The sequence below is a fragment of the Hipposideros armiger genome, unplaced genomic scaffold (genome assembly GCF_001890085.2).
Source record: "Hipposideros armiger isolate ML-2016 unplaced genomic scaffold, ASM189008v1 scaffold_7, whole genome shotgun sequence".
Taxonomy (NCBI): Eukaryota; Metazoa; Chordata; class Mammalia; order Chiroptera; family Hipposideridae; genus Hipposideros; species Hipposideros armiger.
This window is the reverse complement of record NW_017731357.1, coordinates 6,719,950-6,737,906: the sequence shown is the minus strand read 5'-3', so window position 1 is coordinate 6,737,906 and position 17,957 is coordinate 6,719,950. Positions and strand designations below refer to the sequence as shown.

Below are 17,957 nucleotides of genomic sequence, written 5' to 3'. Positions count from 1 at the left end.
TCTATCCACTTTTTGGCTCTTATGAATAGTGCTGCTGTGAATATTAGTGTACAAGTTTTTCTGTGGACTTATCTTTTCATATCTCTTAGGTATCTATACAGAGGGTACCAAAAAATGTATACACATTTTAAGAAAGAAAAATGTATTAAAATTGTAATAATATATACCGATAACAAAAGATGAATGCAAGTCATGTTTGACTTCTGCAATTACAAGAAGTGCTCAAAGTGGTTACCATCAGTGTCCAGACACTCCTGATTATGGCGAACTACTGCTTGAGCAATGTTGACCAAAGTGTCCATTTGTATCACTGTGCATGCCATTTCAATTTCTTCCCGAAGTAACACCAGTGTAGCCGGTTTTCTACAATACACCATATCCTTTAAGGTCCCCCATAGGTAGAAGTCAAGGAGTGCTAAGTTAGAAGAACGTTCTCTTATTTCAAATACCATTTCAAAATGGTCTTGTGCTCCTCGAATGACAACCGTGTTTCCGCCATTTTCTTTGACTGTCTTGCCTGTTGCATGGTGACACTAGCATTCATTTGATTAACACTATCTTTTGAGCGAACATCATGCTACACATTGCTACCATAATTCAATTCAACTTCGAAAAGCAACACATAGATAACATCTCTTAGAATGTGTATACATTTTTTGGGCACCCCTGGTATATACCTAGGAGTGGAGTTGCTGGGGAATTTGGAAAATTCTCTACTTAACCTTTTGAAGTACTTCCAAATTGTTTTCCACAGTGGCTACATCATTTTGCATTCCCACCAGCAGTGCACAGGGTTTCAATTTCTCCACATCCTCACCAATACTTGTTATTATCTGTGTTTTGATTAGAGCAATCCTAATGGGTGTGAAGTTATCTCTCATTTTGGTTTTGATTTGCATTTCCCTGATGGCTAATGTTGTTGAACATATTTTCTTGTACTTGTTGGCCATTTATATATCTTATTTGGAGAAATGTCTATTCAAATCCTTTACCCATTTTTTTCTTTATTATTATCATTTTTTAAAAACATGGAACGCTTCGCGAATTTGCATGTCATCCTTGTGCAGGGGCCATGCTAATCTTCTCTGTGTCGTTCCAATTTTAGTATATGTGCTGCCGAAGCGAGCACCTTTACCCATTTTTTTAAAATGGGTAATTTAATTTGTCTTTTTATTATTGAGTCATAGCAGCTATTTACATATTCTGGATATAAGTCCCCTATCAGATATATGCGGTCTGACAATGAAGTTCACGAACTCATCCTAGAAAAAAGTGCTACATACCTCATTGCTGAATATCACTACAGTCACCTTTGAAGTATTCCCCTTGAGAAGCTATGCACTGATGCCAGTGCCTGGTCTACCCTTCAAAGCAATTTTGGAACTCTTTTTCTGGAATGGCCATCAGAGCTGTCATCGTATTACCCTTGATGTCCTGAATGTCATCAAAAATGTCCGCCTTTCAATATTTCCTTTATCTTCAGGTAAAGAAAGAAGTCACTGGGGGCCAGGTCAGGTGAATAGGGAGGGTGTTCCAATACAGTGATTTGTTTACTGGCTAAAAACTCCCTCACAGACAGTGCCGTGTGAGCTGGTGCACTGTTGTGATGCAAGAGCATGAATTGTTGGCAAAAAGCTCAGGTCATCTAACTTTTTCATGCAGCCTTTTCAGCATTTCCAAATAGTAAACTTGGTTAACTGTTTGTCCAGTTGGTACAAAGTCATAATGAGTAATCCCTCTGATATCAAAAAAAGGTTAGCAACATCATTGCAACAAGTTTGCAAACTTAATTGTCCGACTTCATATGGTTTGCAAATATTGTCTCCCAGTCTGTAGGTTGTCTTTTTACTTTCTTTTTCTTTCTTTTTTTTAAAGATTTTTATTGGGGAAGGGGAACAGTGTTGGGGAATTGGGGAAGGGAACAGCCAAGTTGTTGTCCTTCAATCTTAGTTGTGGAGCGCGCAGCTAGCTCAGCTCCAAGTCCAGTCGCCATCTGGCTGCAGATCCACTGAGCCATATCTTTTTACTTTCTTAATAGTATTATTTGTAGCACAGAAGTTTTTAATTTTGAAAAAAACCAATTTATTTTTCTTGTGCTTTTGGTGTCATATCTAAAAAACCATTGCCTAACCAAGATTTGCTCCTATGTTTTCTCTTAAGTGTTTAATAGCTTTAGTTCTTACATTTAGGCCATTGCTCCATTCTGAGTTAATTTTGGAGTATGACGTGAGGTAGGGTCCAACTTCATCTTTTGCACGTGGAAACAGTTTTCCCAGCATCATTTGTTAAAGACTGTCCTTTCTCTATTGCATTGTCTTGACACCCTTGTCAAAAGTCAGTTTACCATCTGTGAGGGTTGATTTCTGGGCTGTCTATTCTATTCTATTCTATTCCATTCCATTCTAATTGGTCTATATGTCTGTCCTTATGTCAGTATAAGCCATGAAGTTTGGGGGTGACTTTTATGCAGCCATTGCAACTGGAACAGGGAAGTAGCAGGGAGAGTACAGTGGATGGTAGAGATTAAGGGACAGATGGAAAAGGAGAAAGGCTGAATGAAGGCGAGAACTTTCTTGTTCCTTTATGAGTCTCCTTAATCCTATTCTTGAATTTGTATACCCTAAAAACGCCAGCCTTGCACATGCATAAGCAGCCATCTTCTCACCCCGGGGAATGGGCCGTGAGGACTGCTCATTTCTGGAGAACTGAAATCTAGTGGCATAACAGAACTAGGCCAACTTTGAAAGGTTTCAGACTTGTCCTTCTTGGTCCCACCCTTTTAGCCTAAAGCCTTTGGTTGAGGACATTGTTAGAACTTGTATAGAACTTGCAAATCTCAAAGAGTTGGGGGTGGGGGTGGCAGAGGCAGAAGTTAAGCCTTGAGTCAATCAGCCAGGCTCACAGTTGCCTCCCAAACGTGTTCAGGATCATGCTCCCACCAGCTAGCTAGCAAGATTAATCTGTAGAGGAAAGCCAGGCAGATAGGGAAGCATTGCAAACTCTTGTGATTTCCCTTCTAGGGTTGCACATAGGATGTGCCTGAAGACCAGAAGCTGTTTACTTCTGTTATTTTAAGCACCACGCAGGCTTCAGTCAAAAGATACTTCTGCTTCCAAAGTTCATATACCCTTGGCGCTCTCTCTCTCTCTCTCTCTCTCTCTCTCTCTCCTTCCCTTCCTCCATCCCTCTCTCTCTTTTTCTGTATCTTTTCTCTCCCACCTTCCATGTTCCTTCCTTCCTTCCTTCTTTCCTTCCTTCCTTCCTCCATCTTCCTTCCCCTCTTCCTCCTTTTTCTGGTAACCATTTCCCTCTTTCCACTGCCCCCACATCCAGAGGGAACAACTATCCTGAATTAGGTATGCATCACTCCTGTTCTTGTTTTTATACTTCCACTATCATAAACCCATTAAGGGTATAACATAGTATTTTGCTTATGTGTAAATGTCATATAAATGTGTCACACTATACACATGCTTCTGCAATTTGCCTTCTGGTTTGGTCAGTATTGTTTGTGATATGCATCTGTCTTGGTCGGCGTAGCTGGGATCTTTTATCTCGTTGGTTGATGAGACAATTTATTTATCCACTTGCCAGCTCAAACACCACCTCCCCAGAGAGGCTTTCTCTGACCTGACTAATCTTCTAATGCAGACCTTTTTCTTTCTTCTTCTTCTTCCTCCCTATATAAACAAACTGAGGGAAAAGACCAGCTTTCAGACGCAAATCTGATCCCTACTAACTCTGGCCCTAGTCTTCTTTTATAGCATGTGTGACAGGGGGAAAGTGTGTGTGTTTGGTTCAGCCAAGAAGTGGATGCCAAGATGGGATTAGACAGGAAAATGAGTCATTGGAGGAGAAAGCCGGAAAAGGTAAGGAGAGCCTTCAGATCTTGATCGGGTCTGACACTTGCGGAAGGAGAAGGGAAGGGAGTAGGTAGGAAGACTCTCAGAGGGCAGCGTAGTTCCAAGATAGTCCAGGCTGTGAGGGGTCCTAAGCCAAAGTCTCCAGCTGGAGGAGCCCCACATCTTTGCAGAATGAGCCAGCCTCAGCATTGCTGCTGTACTCAGTCACTGGATGGAAACAGCCCAAGAGAAGTGCGGCCTTAGCCTGACCATGGTAGTGGATCCGCAGCAGAAAGGCAGCTGGGGTCTTCCATGAAATATACTCCCCAAGTCAGGTCTGAACAAGTACGTTCTCATGGCCGGCACAGCACCTCTTGCCAACAGCGTGGTTCTGGCTGCCTGCCTGCAGGTACTTAATGAGGACCTACTTGCTCGGGTTAAGATCTGGCTGATCAATCCTTCCATTTGTCCAAACCAGAGGGCTCTGGGAAGATGTATGGACTGAATGTTTATGCCCTTGCCCCCAGTTTCATATATTGAACTCTTAATCCCCAATGTGCTGGTATTTATTAGGAGGTAGGGCCTTTGGGAGGTGAGGAGCTCATGAGAGTGGAGCCCTCATGAACGGGATTAGTGCCCTTATAAGGAGAGGCCAGAGAGCTAGCCAGCTCCTTTACCACCATGTGAAGATACAAGAAGTCGGCAGGCTGCAACCCCGAAGAGGATTCTCACCAGAACTCAACCATGCTAGCACCCTGATCTTGGACTTCCAGGTTCCAGCAATGTGAGAAAGAAATGTCTGTTGTTTATAAGCCACCCAGTCTATGATACTTGGTTATAGCAGCCTGAGTGGGCTAAGAAGGGGTGACTTCTGTGTGAGGAAGAGACATCCCCCCGCCCCAGGCCAGACCCAAATCCAAACCCCAAACTCTGAACCTGGGCTTCAGGAAGGGTCTTTGTGGGGAAGGGGCTGCAAAACCGCTTGGTCCTTCTGTTTTTGTTTATTTGTTTTAACTTTTATTGGGTAACAGTGTGTTTTTTCCAGGACCCATCAGCTCCAAGTCAAGCTGTTGTCCTTCAGTCCAGTTGTGGAGGGCGCAGCCCACCATCCCATGCTAAAATCGAACCGGCAACCTTGTTGTTCAGAGCACGCACTCTAACCAACTGAGCCACCGGCCACCCTTGGTCCTTCTGTTTTTGACAGGATCCTATACCTTTTAGAAAAGGGAGAAGTGTGACAAAGTAATAAGTGTTTTAACCTGTCTTTGTTTCATCTTTCTCTGAGGAAGCAGTTATGAGAGTCATTGAAAGGAGTCTGAAATGAAAATCATACTTTTTTTCTTTTCCACTCTCCCCAACTCATTTTGAAAAACTTCAAACCTATAGAAAAGTCAAAACAACAGTTTAATATAACCTTTACCTAAATTCACCAATTATTACTATTTTGCCATGCTTTCGTTATCTGGACCAGTTTTTTTTTAATTTTTATTTTTAAATTTTTTAAAGAAGATTTTATTGGGGAATTGGGAGAGGGGAACAGCACTGGGGAATCGGGGAAGCAAAACAGACAAGTTGCTGTCATTTTGTTCTTCAGTCTAGTTGTGGAGGATGTCGCTTCACTGGCCCATGTTGATATTATCATTGAGCTCTTCCCAACTGAGGCAGATCGGTCATCGGCCTCTGGACGGCCACTCATGGTAGCTCATGGCAGCCCACTGCAGCAGGGGCTGCAGCCTACGCCGTTGCCGGCGACTCATGGCAGCCCAGCTCCAGGTCGAGCTGTTGTTCACCATCTTAGCTGTAGAAGGCACAGTTTCACTGGCCCTCATGTGGGATCGGAACCGGGGCCCTGCTGCTCAGAGCTGGCGTTCCAAGCCAGATCTTAACCAACGCAACACTCGGCCAGCCCCCATTTATTTTAAATATTTTTTTCAGTTACAGTTGACATACAGTATTATGTTAGTTTCAGGTGTATAACATAGTGATTGGACATTTATATAACTTACAAAGTTATCATCCACAAAATCTAGTACCCATCTGACACCACACAGTTATTACCATATTATTGACCATATTCCCTATGCTATCTATACTTTACATTCCCTTGACTATTTTGTAACTAACAATTTGTACTTCTTTATCCCTTCCCCTTTTTCACCCCATCCCCTCAGTGCCCCTCCCATCTGGCAACATGACTTTTCCAACAACCCAACATAAGAGACCTGCTAAGTAAAGTTCAACGTATCTTCAGTTATTTTTGTCCTTAAAATATATTCCACTAAGGATGTACTGTGTACTATGTTGAAAACTTAAGTCTATTTTTCTGTGTGGTAATGTTGTCAATGATACAAAAGGTTCATTTGTTCTTGTTTATATTCAAATTTAGCATTTGCCCTATTCGTCTATTTTTATTTTTGGTTTTTGGATCTTTAAACCATTAAAAACTATATAATCGGCGCACACAGATTAAGTGTTGCCCCATCCCTGAGCCCTCTAGCCTCTGCCATTGAGAGCTGGCATTTGCCATGGTTTCATTCTCTTCATTTTCCCAGTGAATAGGTCATTAACAGATGGTAGAGATAAGAAAAACACAAATCTAGTTTGCAGGAACTTGCAAACTGTGTGTGAAGGGGCAGGCTCATTTCAGGGTCCATTTTTTGGTTTTGTTTTGTTTTTTTGTTTAAGTACAGAACTTTTTTTTAAAGGAGGAACCTGCACACTTACCAGTGCCTACTGCCTGTTGGGCACTGTGCTTGGTGCTCTACATACATAATCTCATTTAACCTTCAGAACGCTAAAAGCTAGATATTGATGTTCATTGAAACAAATGTTTATTGTGGAAAATTTCAAATGTACCCAACAGTAGAGTGTAATGCAAATAAACCCCCATGTGCCCTCCATCTGCTTCAGCAATTACCAACTGATGATCAAACTTGTTTAGTCTATACCACCTCCTTCCCCCTCTTCCTGGATGATTGATACAAATCCCAGGTATCTTATCATTTCATCCATAAACATTTCAGCATCTAAAAGATAAGGACTCTACCAAAAGAAAAGTTCAGTGTTCCTATTTACCTGGTATTCACGAAGATTTTTTACTTAAATCAGACTAAAAAAAATCCATGTTTTGCATCTCTTGGTATTTTTCTTTAGTCTTTTTTAGTCTATAGGTTCCCCCTCCATTTTCCCCTTTAAAATTTATTGGAAGAAACCAAGTCATGCGCTTTAGAGCCTGTCTGGCTTTTGCTGAATATCTACCCAGGGTCCTAACATGTTCATCTGTTGCCTGTATTTCCTGTAAACTGTAAATAGATCTAAGGTAACATTCTATTATTTCTTTGCATACTGCTGGAATACTGTTGTAAAGCATACCATTTCCTTTCATATAGAAAAGGCAGGGGAAATACTCGACTCTTTTCCTTTATTTGCCCATTTTCAAATGATGGTTTCCCCCATCATCCCTCCAAAGGCAATCAGTAAGTTTGTTTTGTGGACCTTTACGAACTCGTGGATTTGAACGTATTTTGTGTTCATTTATATTCATTGCAGTTATCCTCACTGATGCTCAAAGCAGCCCATATTGATCCAATGGAGACTTCTCCAAGTTGGCTGCCCGGTCTTTTTGACCCAGCCCTACCAGCTTATTGACTCTATATCCATACTCCCCTCCAACTTTTGCCCTCTTCAATCTGGAATCAACCATTTCTCAAAGGAACCTCAATTCTTTTTAGCGGGAAAAGGTATGTAGAAACCACAGCCTGGACCTAGTGGTGCTCATTTCCATTGGTCATTGTTTCTAGGCCTTTTCAGTGGACAGAGCTAGGAAATATTTCTTAAGATAAAATTCATCATGAGTTCATAGTAATACTTTTCTTTTTTTAACTCACTAGATCGCTGGTTTATTATAAAAAGATATGACTCAGGAACAGCCCGATGGAAGAGATGCAAAGGGCAAGGCATGAGGAAAAGGGCCGGAGCTTCTACGCCCCGAGAGCACCGCTTTCCTTGACTCTTCCCAGGTTCAACCAACCCAGGAGCTCCCATAGTGATATTTCTAATTCAAGTTCAGGACCACATAATTTTTATCCAACAATCCCAGTCCTCCATTTACATCTCCTTTCTCCCATGCCGAAAATCCCAGCTTTCAACAATGCCAAATATTTTTTGGTGTATCTCGCAACACAAAACGGATAACCTCAGCATCACAATGCTGACACTACCCCCCAAGAATTACCGAATACAATTTAGAATGTTTTTCCATTTTTCTATCCTGAGGGTAGATCCACAAGGGATTACATATAATCAGTTTATTGTTTTAAAGTCACTAGAAATAGTTCCTTTCTGTGTGGTTATGCTACCAACTGGATACATAGCTAGGTTTGTTTCATTGTCTTTTGATTTGTAGGCATCGCTTTAGGTTTATAATTATGTAAACTCTAAAGTCAAGTCTGTAAGGACATTCAGAGAAGTGTAGCTTTTATCCCTTTCCCTTGCAGCCTGTTCTTTTCCCAGAGGTAACCATTTTTAAAGAGGTGTTTATTCTTTCATTTTTAAAAAGCAGATCTATGTATATGCTTAACTCCCTATCCCCTTCTTAAATAGCAGGAAACGATGCATACTTTTCTTCGCCTTGTTTTTCATTTAATGATATACTCTGAAGAACCCTCTAAAGCAATTTAGAAAGCTACTCTTCAATTCCTTGTACAGTTGCATAGTACCCCCTGTGTGGATGGGTCATTATTAATTCAACCTGGGCCTGGCTAATGGAGATTTGGGTCTTTTCAGTCCTTTGCTATTACAACTGTTAGGTCGATTTGACAAAAGAGGAAGAACAAGGCTGAAAGAGTAACGTGGCCAACTTCACAAAGATTAGGTAAACATATTAAGATTAGATTTGGCTGGAGTACTAGAAAAATTCAAAGTAACAGTGGCTTCAAGATAATCGCTTATTTTTCTCAAAAATAAAAGGTGGGCAGGGCAGGGCAGACACAGTGGCTCTATCGCACTAGGTCCCCATGGACCCAGGCTCCTCTACGCAGTGACTGCTTGACTTCCATACTTCAGGGTCCAGGGTGGCTGCTCTGGCAATGGCTGTCACAGCCACATTCTAGCCAGGAGAGAGAGGACAGGACAAAGACAAAGGGCATGTCCTTGATCTTTAGGGACACCTTTAGAACTTGAATGAACCACCCTCTGCTCTCTAGCTGTAGTGAGCAGCATGAGTGAATCTATACTGCGACCCCCACTATAGCCAGTGTGATTTCATTTACATGGTCTCTTCACCATGGAGTGAAGTGATCTATACCTGTGCTCCCTTTATTCCCACAGGGGCAGGGGCGGCGGGGGGGGGGCTGGTTCTACACCAGTGGTATCTCTTCTCTACCCATAGGGAGTTCCATGACATCCAAACTTTTCTAGGTCATGGCCATCTTTATCTATACCCTGGGTCAGTTCTTAAGTTCTTCATTTATATTTTCAAACACCTTGGTGATTCTTACAATAAATGTTCTAACTCTCGAATAGCTACTCCAACTGCATGAACCACAACCTTAAATGTCTCCTAAACCAAGCTTATTACTCATCCTGCACCCCTTAAACCTGTGGCTTCCACCTGTTTTCTTGGATGAATTTAAAAAATGACCTTCAGGGCCGGACGAGTGGCACATTGGTTAAGAACTGGCTTGGGACGCCAGAGGGCCCCGGCTCGGATCCCACATGAGGGCCAGTGACACTGCCTTCCACAGCTAAGATGCTGAACAACAGCTCAACCTGGAGCTGGGCTGCCGTGAGTGACCGGCGAAGGCGTAGGCTGCAGCCCCTGCTGCAGTGGGTTGCCATGGGCTACCGTGTGTAGCCAGCAGCCAGCGTGAGCTGCCAGCAGCCGCAGTGAGTGGCCGTCCAGAAGCCGGCGGCTGATCTGTCTCGCCAGGGAAGAGCGCAGTGATGGTGCCAACTTGAGCCAGTGAAGCAACGTCCTCCACAACTAGACTGAAGAACAAAAGGACAGCAACTTGTCTGTTCCCCTTCCCCCAATTCCCCAGCGCTGTTCCCATCCCCCCAATTCCCCAGCGCTGTTCCTATCCCCTAAATTCCCTAATTAAAAAAAAAATGACCTTCATCCAGGATGGAACCTCAGCTGGCCTTGGACCCTCCCTTTGCCTCCACGCCAAATACAAATACAAAGAGCTGAATTTCTTGCAGTGATTCTTTGCTTTAATTTGGGCTCTTGGAAGTCCCTTGTTGTCTACATAGCAGAGTTTAGCCTCACCAGTCCTCTTTTGCTTAAATCATTTTCGCAGGTCTGTTTTACTGGTCTTCCTATTTGTTTTGTTCATTCCACCAATCCCACCTGCTGCCTGAGGTGACTTCCTAAAAAACAAAAATTCAGCAAACTATTAACAGTGGTTTTAACTCCGGCGTGGGGGTGGGAGGAAAGGTTGGTTTGGGATGGCAAAGAGCCTCTATTTCCAAAATGCTTGGATGTTTTGTTTTGTTTTTTTTTTGTTGTTTTTACAATAAAAGTATCTTCTTTCTATAATATGAAAAATCAGTAGTCCAAAAGCACTTGTTGGCTACCTTTTGTGTTTAGGATATATTCCAAACTTGATTTGGTAACCCTCAAGTCTTCCCAGAAAAGGGCCTCCCTCTCTCATTCCACATACCGCCTTACGTGACAGTGCTAGATGTTCCCATTCCCAACTACGCCTGGCTTTTCCACCTGCCAAGCCACAGAGTTCAAGACCCCTCCATCCCCATACTTCAAGACCCCACTCAAGTACACTGTCTCCACAGCCTCTTCCCTGACCCCAGAGCCCCCTTCCGTCTACTCTGCCTTGGTATTCTCAGGGTTCAATGCAGGTGTGGAAAGCACTCAAGGCATTTTGAGCAGAAATGAATTTGATACAAGAAATCAGACACTGGAACCACTGAGTTCAAGAGCAATCAGCCAAGGTTGTCATCCAGGCATCAGAATGCTGTTACCATGACCCATTACTGCTTCTTATCACCCACAAAGCTAAAGAACCAATGTTGGAAGGCTGGTCTAGTCACTCCAACTGGCCAGCATGTCTCCCTGACCTGTCTTATCAGAAGCCACTAGAGCAGGAAGATGCCTCTACCTCACTCTGACTTCCAAACTGAACAGACATTCAGATTCCTAGCTGCAAGGGAATCTAGCAGTTTTCAGCTTTCTGGCCTCTGCAATGAAGGAAGGACATACAAGGATATGGGTGAGAAATTAAGGGTCAACTGACAGTAACATGGGTACTGCTGAAAAAATTACGAGCAGTGGAGGAGCAGCGTAGTAAAAGGTACAGGCCTTGACTATTGGGCCAAGTAAGTTTGGACTTGACCAAAAAAGTAACAGAAAAACATGAGGTCTGGAGGGAGAGGTGACACAATGAAAACCCTGTTTCTGGAAAAGCACTCCTAAAGATAGGGTTGCCCATAATGGAGCTATTGCAGTCCATCAAGGCCAAGGGCAATGTAAAAGCCTATTAGGGCTTCAAAGGAGATGGGGGAGATCAGGATCTGTGAGACACAGCAATACACATGTCCACAAATGGAGCTTTCAAGATGGGACTCCACATCGTATTTTGATTATAATCCCCCTGAAATACTCCAGTCTGCTTTGGTTCAGAGAGACTATAACCATCAACATCATTTTTAAGAAAACCTGTGACAATGTTTTAGGAATACATAGGATACAACATACTTTGATACTCTCCTTTCCTCAACAGGTTTATTGCCTTTTAAGAAAATTTTTGTAAAATATAAATACAAAGGCAGAGAATTTACTTACAAAGTTAAAACACAGATTTCAAACATAAACACACAGTTCAGAAAATTTTAGTTTTATGTACATTTTCAAGCAACCTCAACATATTATGTTAGTTTTCAATATTTTACAGGGTACAGAAAAAAATAGCTCAAAGTCTTCTTTAAATAAGAGCATAAAATGTTTAAACATATAAACAATCCGGTTTGATGCGTGAAAACTAATTTCACAGCTTTAAATTAGGATATAAAAGTTTCATACAATTAGTTGTTGTGTGTGGATATGGTTTGAATTTATATTACACGCTACTGGATTACATCCAATAGCATTTACCTGGCCAGAGCAGGTACTCTGTAAACAAAACATAAAGTTACAACGTCGCCAAGTGCCTTCACCAAATTCCCTCCCCAAAACCAACCACACAGTTCCGACCACACTCTAAATAGTTACGGCCTCTGTCATCAGAGCTTTGTATGAAATTAAGTCAAAGTGTGGAGCTCTTTTTCCTCATTTTTTTTTTCCTTAAAACAAAAAAAGAAACAAATATTCCAAGTAAAAACAAAGATATCCCAAAGCATGTGTGCACTGAAAAGTAAAGAAACATTATAACAACTTCGTAAAAACTGACTTAAAAGTTTAAAAAGAAAAAAAAAACATGTTTCTAAGTCCTTCCGACTGGAGTCATTTCTCTTATATAAAGAAGAGATATTTTCATATGTAATAGTGTCCTTTCTTTACAGAAATAGTCGTATTATGACACATATGCACAAGGATTAACACTATAACACACTATACACAGTGGGCCTGGAGAGCTCACCAGTAGTCGTCGGAGACCATGTCATTGGGGTGTAGCCACTCCACGGTGGAGCCCAGCAGAGTCTGAAGCTCACTAGTGAACTCTACCAGATCCAAAAGCTCCTTGCTTTCAGGGTTAAAGGCTTCCAGGTCTTTGGAGCAAGAGAACAAGAGACTTGCTGAAACTTGCCGGTAAAACTCCGCCTCTGCAATGGTGACAATTTCCACATTTGGGAAATTGCAGCGGAATATACGGGAGGACATTTTCAATTTCTTAAGCACGTCTGAAAGCAACAGCCAGTTTCGAGGCCTACAAAAGATAAAGGGAAAGCGGTTCGAGTTTCCGGGAAAATTAAAAGTGCTCCCGAGTATTAAATGCCACTCCAACAACCTCAGTCCCTGGCTGGAACAAGGGCCATTTACTTCTGCTTTGACACGCCTCCCCCCACCATTTCTCACCATACCCAGAAGAAAGAATCTACTTCTGGCGCTGGGAACTATAGGGACTCATCTGGACTTATTAAGAAATCATCCACCTAGGAGGACCAACCAACTTAGCAGAAGCAGGAGCGACACCTCTGAACGAGAGACATCACAGGCTGCCCTCAGTGCTGCCGGTGCTGATGGAAACGGACAGGAAAAGACTTGCCCACTCGGCTCAAGCCGCCCCCACCCCCTCCCCTATTTTACAGAATAGTCACTGGGGGAAGCCAGCCTGTTTCCCAGGCCAGTCATCACAATCACCTCTTTGATCTCTTTTCTTCTCCACAGCTCACTAAGAGAGGACTGTAAACACAGAAGGCTGGCTGGCTCTCCTTTGCTTTCCCGCACCTCCACTCCAAGCCCTCAATGATTTTGAGAAGGCATTACATTCCTTATATACATCCTTGCCACACTTTACAATTTCTGTCACTCATAAAATGTCACAGTGATGACATACACGTTTATAGCCTCAGAGCCCAAGGAGGATGTTACTCATTAAGCACTGTGGTCAACACATAGCTTAACACCATCCGTCTCTTGACCTGTACACCCCAAGGCCTTGGTCACAGGAGCACAGTGGCCCAACCATGGAGCCAGGCTGGATCTGATCAAATCTGATGACACACAAGATTCCAGGTGCCATGTGATGCTTTCCCTAATCTTAGACGAGAAGGGGTTATACTATCAGTTTAGTCCAATAGACCTCGAGTGTCTCGGAAGGCTCCTTTGATGGCTTGTGGGAAGGAGGCTCCTAAGAAGGACCCCTTCCCAAAGACTTTAGTAACTGAAGGATCCAAGTTGCCTACTCTTTATACCTTTTCTGGAAAAGATCTACTGCATTCCATGGACACTTAGGCATTCCCTCACCCACCCGTCCTCATGTACTTCAAGGGACTTCTAACTCCTGCCACCCCAAGAGCAGCTGAGCTAGTTCTCAACCCCGTGACAGCCATGCTCACCCCTGAGCGACGGACACTTGGACGTTATAGCATGGTAAGAGGGGGGTTTCTGAAAATTCAAATTCAAACACATCACTACGGGCCTCATCGTCGTCATCCTGGTCCTCCGGCCCTGGGGGGTTTGCTAAAACATCATATCCGCTTTCATCATCTGGTTCTAATGGAAGGCAAACAAGGAAGAGAGAAAGGAATCAGTAAGCCACAGCAAGACTTTAACTGTTGTCAAAAAAGGACCCTTTAAAGATGCTTTCCCAACTGAACCCTGCTTACAGAACCACCACCCACCACCCCTCACCCACACCAGGGAGAGAGGGTCTGTGACATATTCTGTAACTCATTCACTTCCCACTAAACTAAAAGCAATGCTGCTCACCACACACAGAACTGCCATAGAACTCCCAAAAGCCACCGGAGTCATCGTCACTGCGACCCTGTAGGTCATTTAAATAATCTAGGAAGACAAAAACAAAACAAAACAAAATCTGCTGGTGAGAATCGAATGCTGGCAGAGTTAGGGGGCATCTCACTTCCTGTTCACCCATGACGCTCCCTTTGTCCACTTTCCAACACCGTTCTCCTCCGCCATATCTGACCCAAACCTACATACCCATTTCATCTGCCCTCTCGGATGGAGGGACCACCCTAGCCCACCAAAACAAAATCTAGACTGGCAAACCATGAATCTTTTCAGTCCTAACAGGCAAAGATCAAGAATGTATCTCTTTCTTGAATTCTGGGTCTCTTCTTTGATGACTAACTTTACGCTGCTTTCCCCAGTCAGTGGAACTTAAGGCCCAGTGAGCTTAGTGGCATTCTTCGGCCGGGAAGTGAAGTCACCATCTAGATGTTTAAATAAGAGCATTTCTTGAACTTTGTCATACCTGTTAAAAACTTTTCCATAAGTTCGCTGTGAGTCATCTTCATGATGGTTCTACCTGAGTATGTAGCCAAAGTAGGGTCAGCACCATAGGAGAGGAGTAAGCGGACAATTTCCAAGTGATCGTTTTCGACAGCATCGTGGAGAGGCCTAGGAAAGAGCAGCAGAGAGGTTCAACTTGTGTTCAAAATGCTTGCCTTTAATAGGCAAAATCAGGCATGTGCATGCCAAGCCTCCTAGGAGTAATGTTTCACTGAGGAGGCAGGTACGGTCACTGCCATTCCAAATAGGGAAGCTGAGGCAGTGACTGACCCAAGGTCAAGCAACACCTAAGTCTTTACTATTTCAGGCCTAACTCTCAAGTGCATATCTATCTTAATCCAGGGCCTACAGAGGAACACAAGCCAAAATGAAATCGTTTTCAATGAACTGAAGTAGTTAAAGTAACTTACAGGGGGAAAAACCCCACTGTTATGGAAGCCAACATAATAAGCAATTGTTAGACCATTAAATAAAAGAGGGCCGGCCTAGTGGCGCGTTGGTTGAGTTGGCTTGGGACGCCAGCTCTGAGCAGCCCCGGTTTGGATCCCATATTAGGGCCAGTAATGCTGTGCCCTGTAAGCTAAGATGGTGAACAACAGCTCGACCTGGAGCTGGGCTGCCATGAGTCACTGGTGATGGTGTAGGCTGCAGTGGAGCTGCCGTGAGCTACCGTGAGTGGCCGGCAGACGGCATGAGCTGCCAAGAGCCGCCGTGAGCGGCCGGCGACCTATCTGTCTCACCCAGGAAGAGCGCAATGATAATACCAACATGGGCCAGTGAAGCAACGTCCTCCACAACTAGACTGAACAAAAGGACAGCAACTTGTCTGCTCCCCTTCCCCGATTCCCCAACGCTGTTCCCCTCCCCCAAATGCCCAATAAAATCTCAAAAAAGAAAAAAAAGAGCCTACTCCATATAAAAAAGAAACTAGGTGCAAAGTGGGGTCTCTCCTGAAAGCCGGACCCCAGTGCTTAGAGATCAATGATCAACCCTCTGGCCCAGAACCGGGGTGAGTTCTCAGGATGGTAAAGAGACCTCCCGCTACTGCCCACTGGGGCACAAAATGCTGCCTGCAGTCCCATCCTGAGGGAACAATATTTACAAACCATAAAACACCAAATACATTTCAGTTTTGCTAATGGTATGACTGTCAGGTAAGGCCTAGCATCCCACCTCCTGGTAGCACCCCACCCACACAACCGTAAAGATGCTCAGGCTAACTCAGACCCAGCCTCTGATCCTTGAACAGAGGTCAAGGACAGGGTAGGGCCAGGCCCAGGGATATGGGTGGGCAAGGCAGGTCCTACACCAAGCTAGCGGCAGGATTCCTCGGACTGTTGGCTCCCATATATTTTAAATACTGTGACTTAATAGATACTGGTGAAGAAGAGTCCAGGGTCTTAAAAGGCAACACCCTCAATTATTCAGGCAGGTTCAACATTTTCAGGGACTTCTGTTCCTGGGAGCGTTGCAAACTTTTAAAGGTCTGTCTAAATTTGCCAGAAAGGTCTGGTTGATTCCATTTTAGAGGACTCCATCAATGCACTTCCATGTCTATCTTTCCTTCTGGGGTTTCCTACATACCCGGAGAACCGCGCTACCTGTCAGCAGGGTGAGGCTGACAGTCAAGACCCACCACTGACCTGGTTCCATCTTGGGCACTGCAGTTAACATCAGCGCCATATTCGAGAAGGTGTCGCACGATGTTCAGCCACCCCCTAGCACAAGCTTCATGCAGAGCACAGTATCCGGCATTGTCTCGATGGTTCACGTCACAAATCTTATTCTCCAGGCAGTACAAGACCACTTCCTGTGGGCAGGGAGGAGGGGGATGCCATCAGACCACCACACAATGGACCTGATAAGGGTGACCACTCCATAGTGGTTTTCAAAGACACATCCTCGGGCCTGAGAGCTCACAATGGCACAGGCAGGTGGGAGATGTCTTGGTGAGAGGGCAAGAGCATGTGTGAATGGCCTGATGATGGAGACAGTGCCATCTGGGTTCCACAGGCTGGTGACTATATGTGAAACCTGGCACTGCTGCCCCAGCAGCCTGACCCTGGGCCAGTTACCCTTGAGCGTCTCCAAATGTCCATTTCTTCTGTGAGACTGGAGAATAACAGAGGCTCTATAAGGTGGCTGAGCGGATGCAATCAGATAGCTACAGGAAGCCCTCAGCCCAGAGCCTGGCATGGCCAGTGCAGAGGTGTCCGGCTGCTAACATCTTAGATAACACATAAGACAAGTACAGAGAACATTCTCAATCGATGGGTCCATTCAGTAGGTGGTAGTGGATGACAACCTGAATTTAGATCAAAGTATGGACGATTGATGCATAAGGGGAGATTAAATCAGCTGTAGAACATTCCTGAACTTAGGGAGGGAGGGATACCTAGGTTCTCACACCCCTGTGAAGACCCTGAAACAGAGCCTGGGGCACAAATGTTCCTGTTTGTACGTTAAGTAGAGTAAAAGAGAGGCTCTCTCTACGCACCATACACACACACCAGGAAATGACACAAAATGCTTCATACACAATAACCCCGCCCTCTATTTTTCCTCATCCACCGCCTCTCTCCCATATTTACTTGAGTTAATGAAAGGGATCTGATACACCAGATACTTCTACCTCCACATTTCAGGAACTAAGAAGTCCACCCTTGCCCCTTTTCGGTGTTCTGTGTCAACAGTTTGCATTAGAGTCACTATATTAATCTTACTTCTTTGGCGTGTTAAAATATTAATATGAAATGCTCCCAGTAAGCAGAGCAGTAATTTATTCAATGTTTTATTATGTTGATTACGAAAGTTCTCAAACACATAGAACAGCATTTGCCACCAGAAAACACGTTTTACTCTTTTCCTACAAGTCAGGTTCTGAGAGCTGGGGCAGGCAGAGTCTGCAGGTGGCCCAACACAAACTCCACTTGGTCAGGGAAAGCTGGATGGGGTCAGAGCAGGCCTCCCTGTGACAACTCTTAAATAACTCATCTGTTAAACCTAAAACAGGGGTCATTCTATTTACCCACAGATGTTGAGGTGGGTTCTGAAAAACCTTTTAATGATCTTTCGCGGACACGTCAATCACAGATGACCACTCACTTGGGAGCTAACTAGAATGTTCCATACACTCACCCTGTGAACCTAATGTTGCATGCTAGTAAACTTGGCCATCGGTG

General features: G+C 43.9%; 1 protein-coding gene across 14 annotated transcripts in view; it reads right to left on the bottom strand.

Annotated features, from left to right (window-relative positions):
• Window positions 1-9,982: 9,982 nt before the first annotated feature.
• The window catches only part of BCOR (BCL6 corepressor), a 122,810-nt gene continuing 114,835 nt past the window's right edge, over window positions 9,983-17,957 (bottom strand). For 5 of the 14 annotated variants that reach the window (XM_019650102.1, XM_019650123.1, XM_019650092.1 and 2 more), the window contains exons 11-16: window positions 16,419-16,585; window positions 14,738-14,883; window positions 14,230-14,307; window positions 13,857-14,013; window positions 12,437-12,724; window positions 9,983-10,211 (exon numbers count right to left, since the gene is read on the bottom strand). In XM_019650102.1, the coding sequence (XP_019505647.1) occupies window positions 10,130-10,211; window positions 12,437-12,724; window positions 13,857-14,013; window positions 14,230-14,307; window positions 14,738-14,883; window positions 16,419-16,585 (918 nt within the window). In that variant the 3' untranslated portion in view covers window positions 9,983-10,129. Of the gene's footprint in view, window positions 10,212-11,564; window positions 12,725-13,856; window positions 14,014-14,229; window positions 14,308-14,737; window positions 14,884-16,418; window positions 16,586-17,957 lie in introns of those variants that run through there. The other 9 variants (XM_019650154.1, XM_019650083.1, XM_019650145.1 and 6 more) reach the window with 2 other exon arrangements.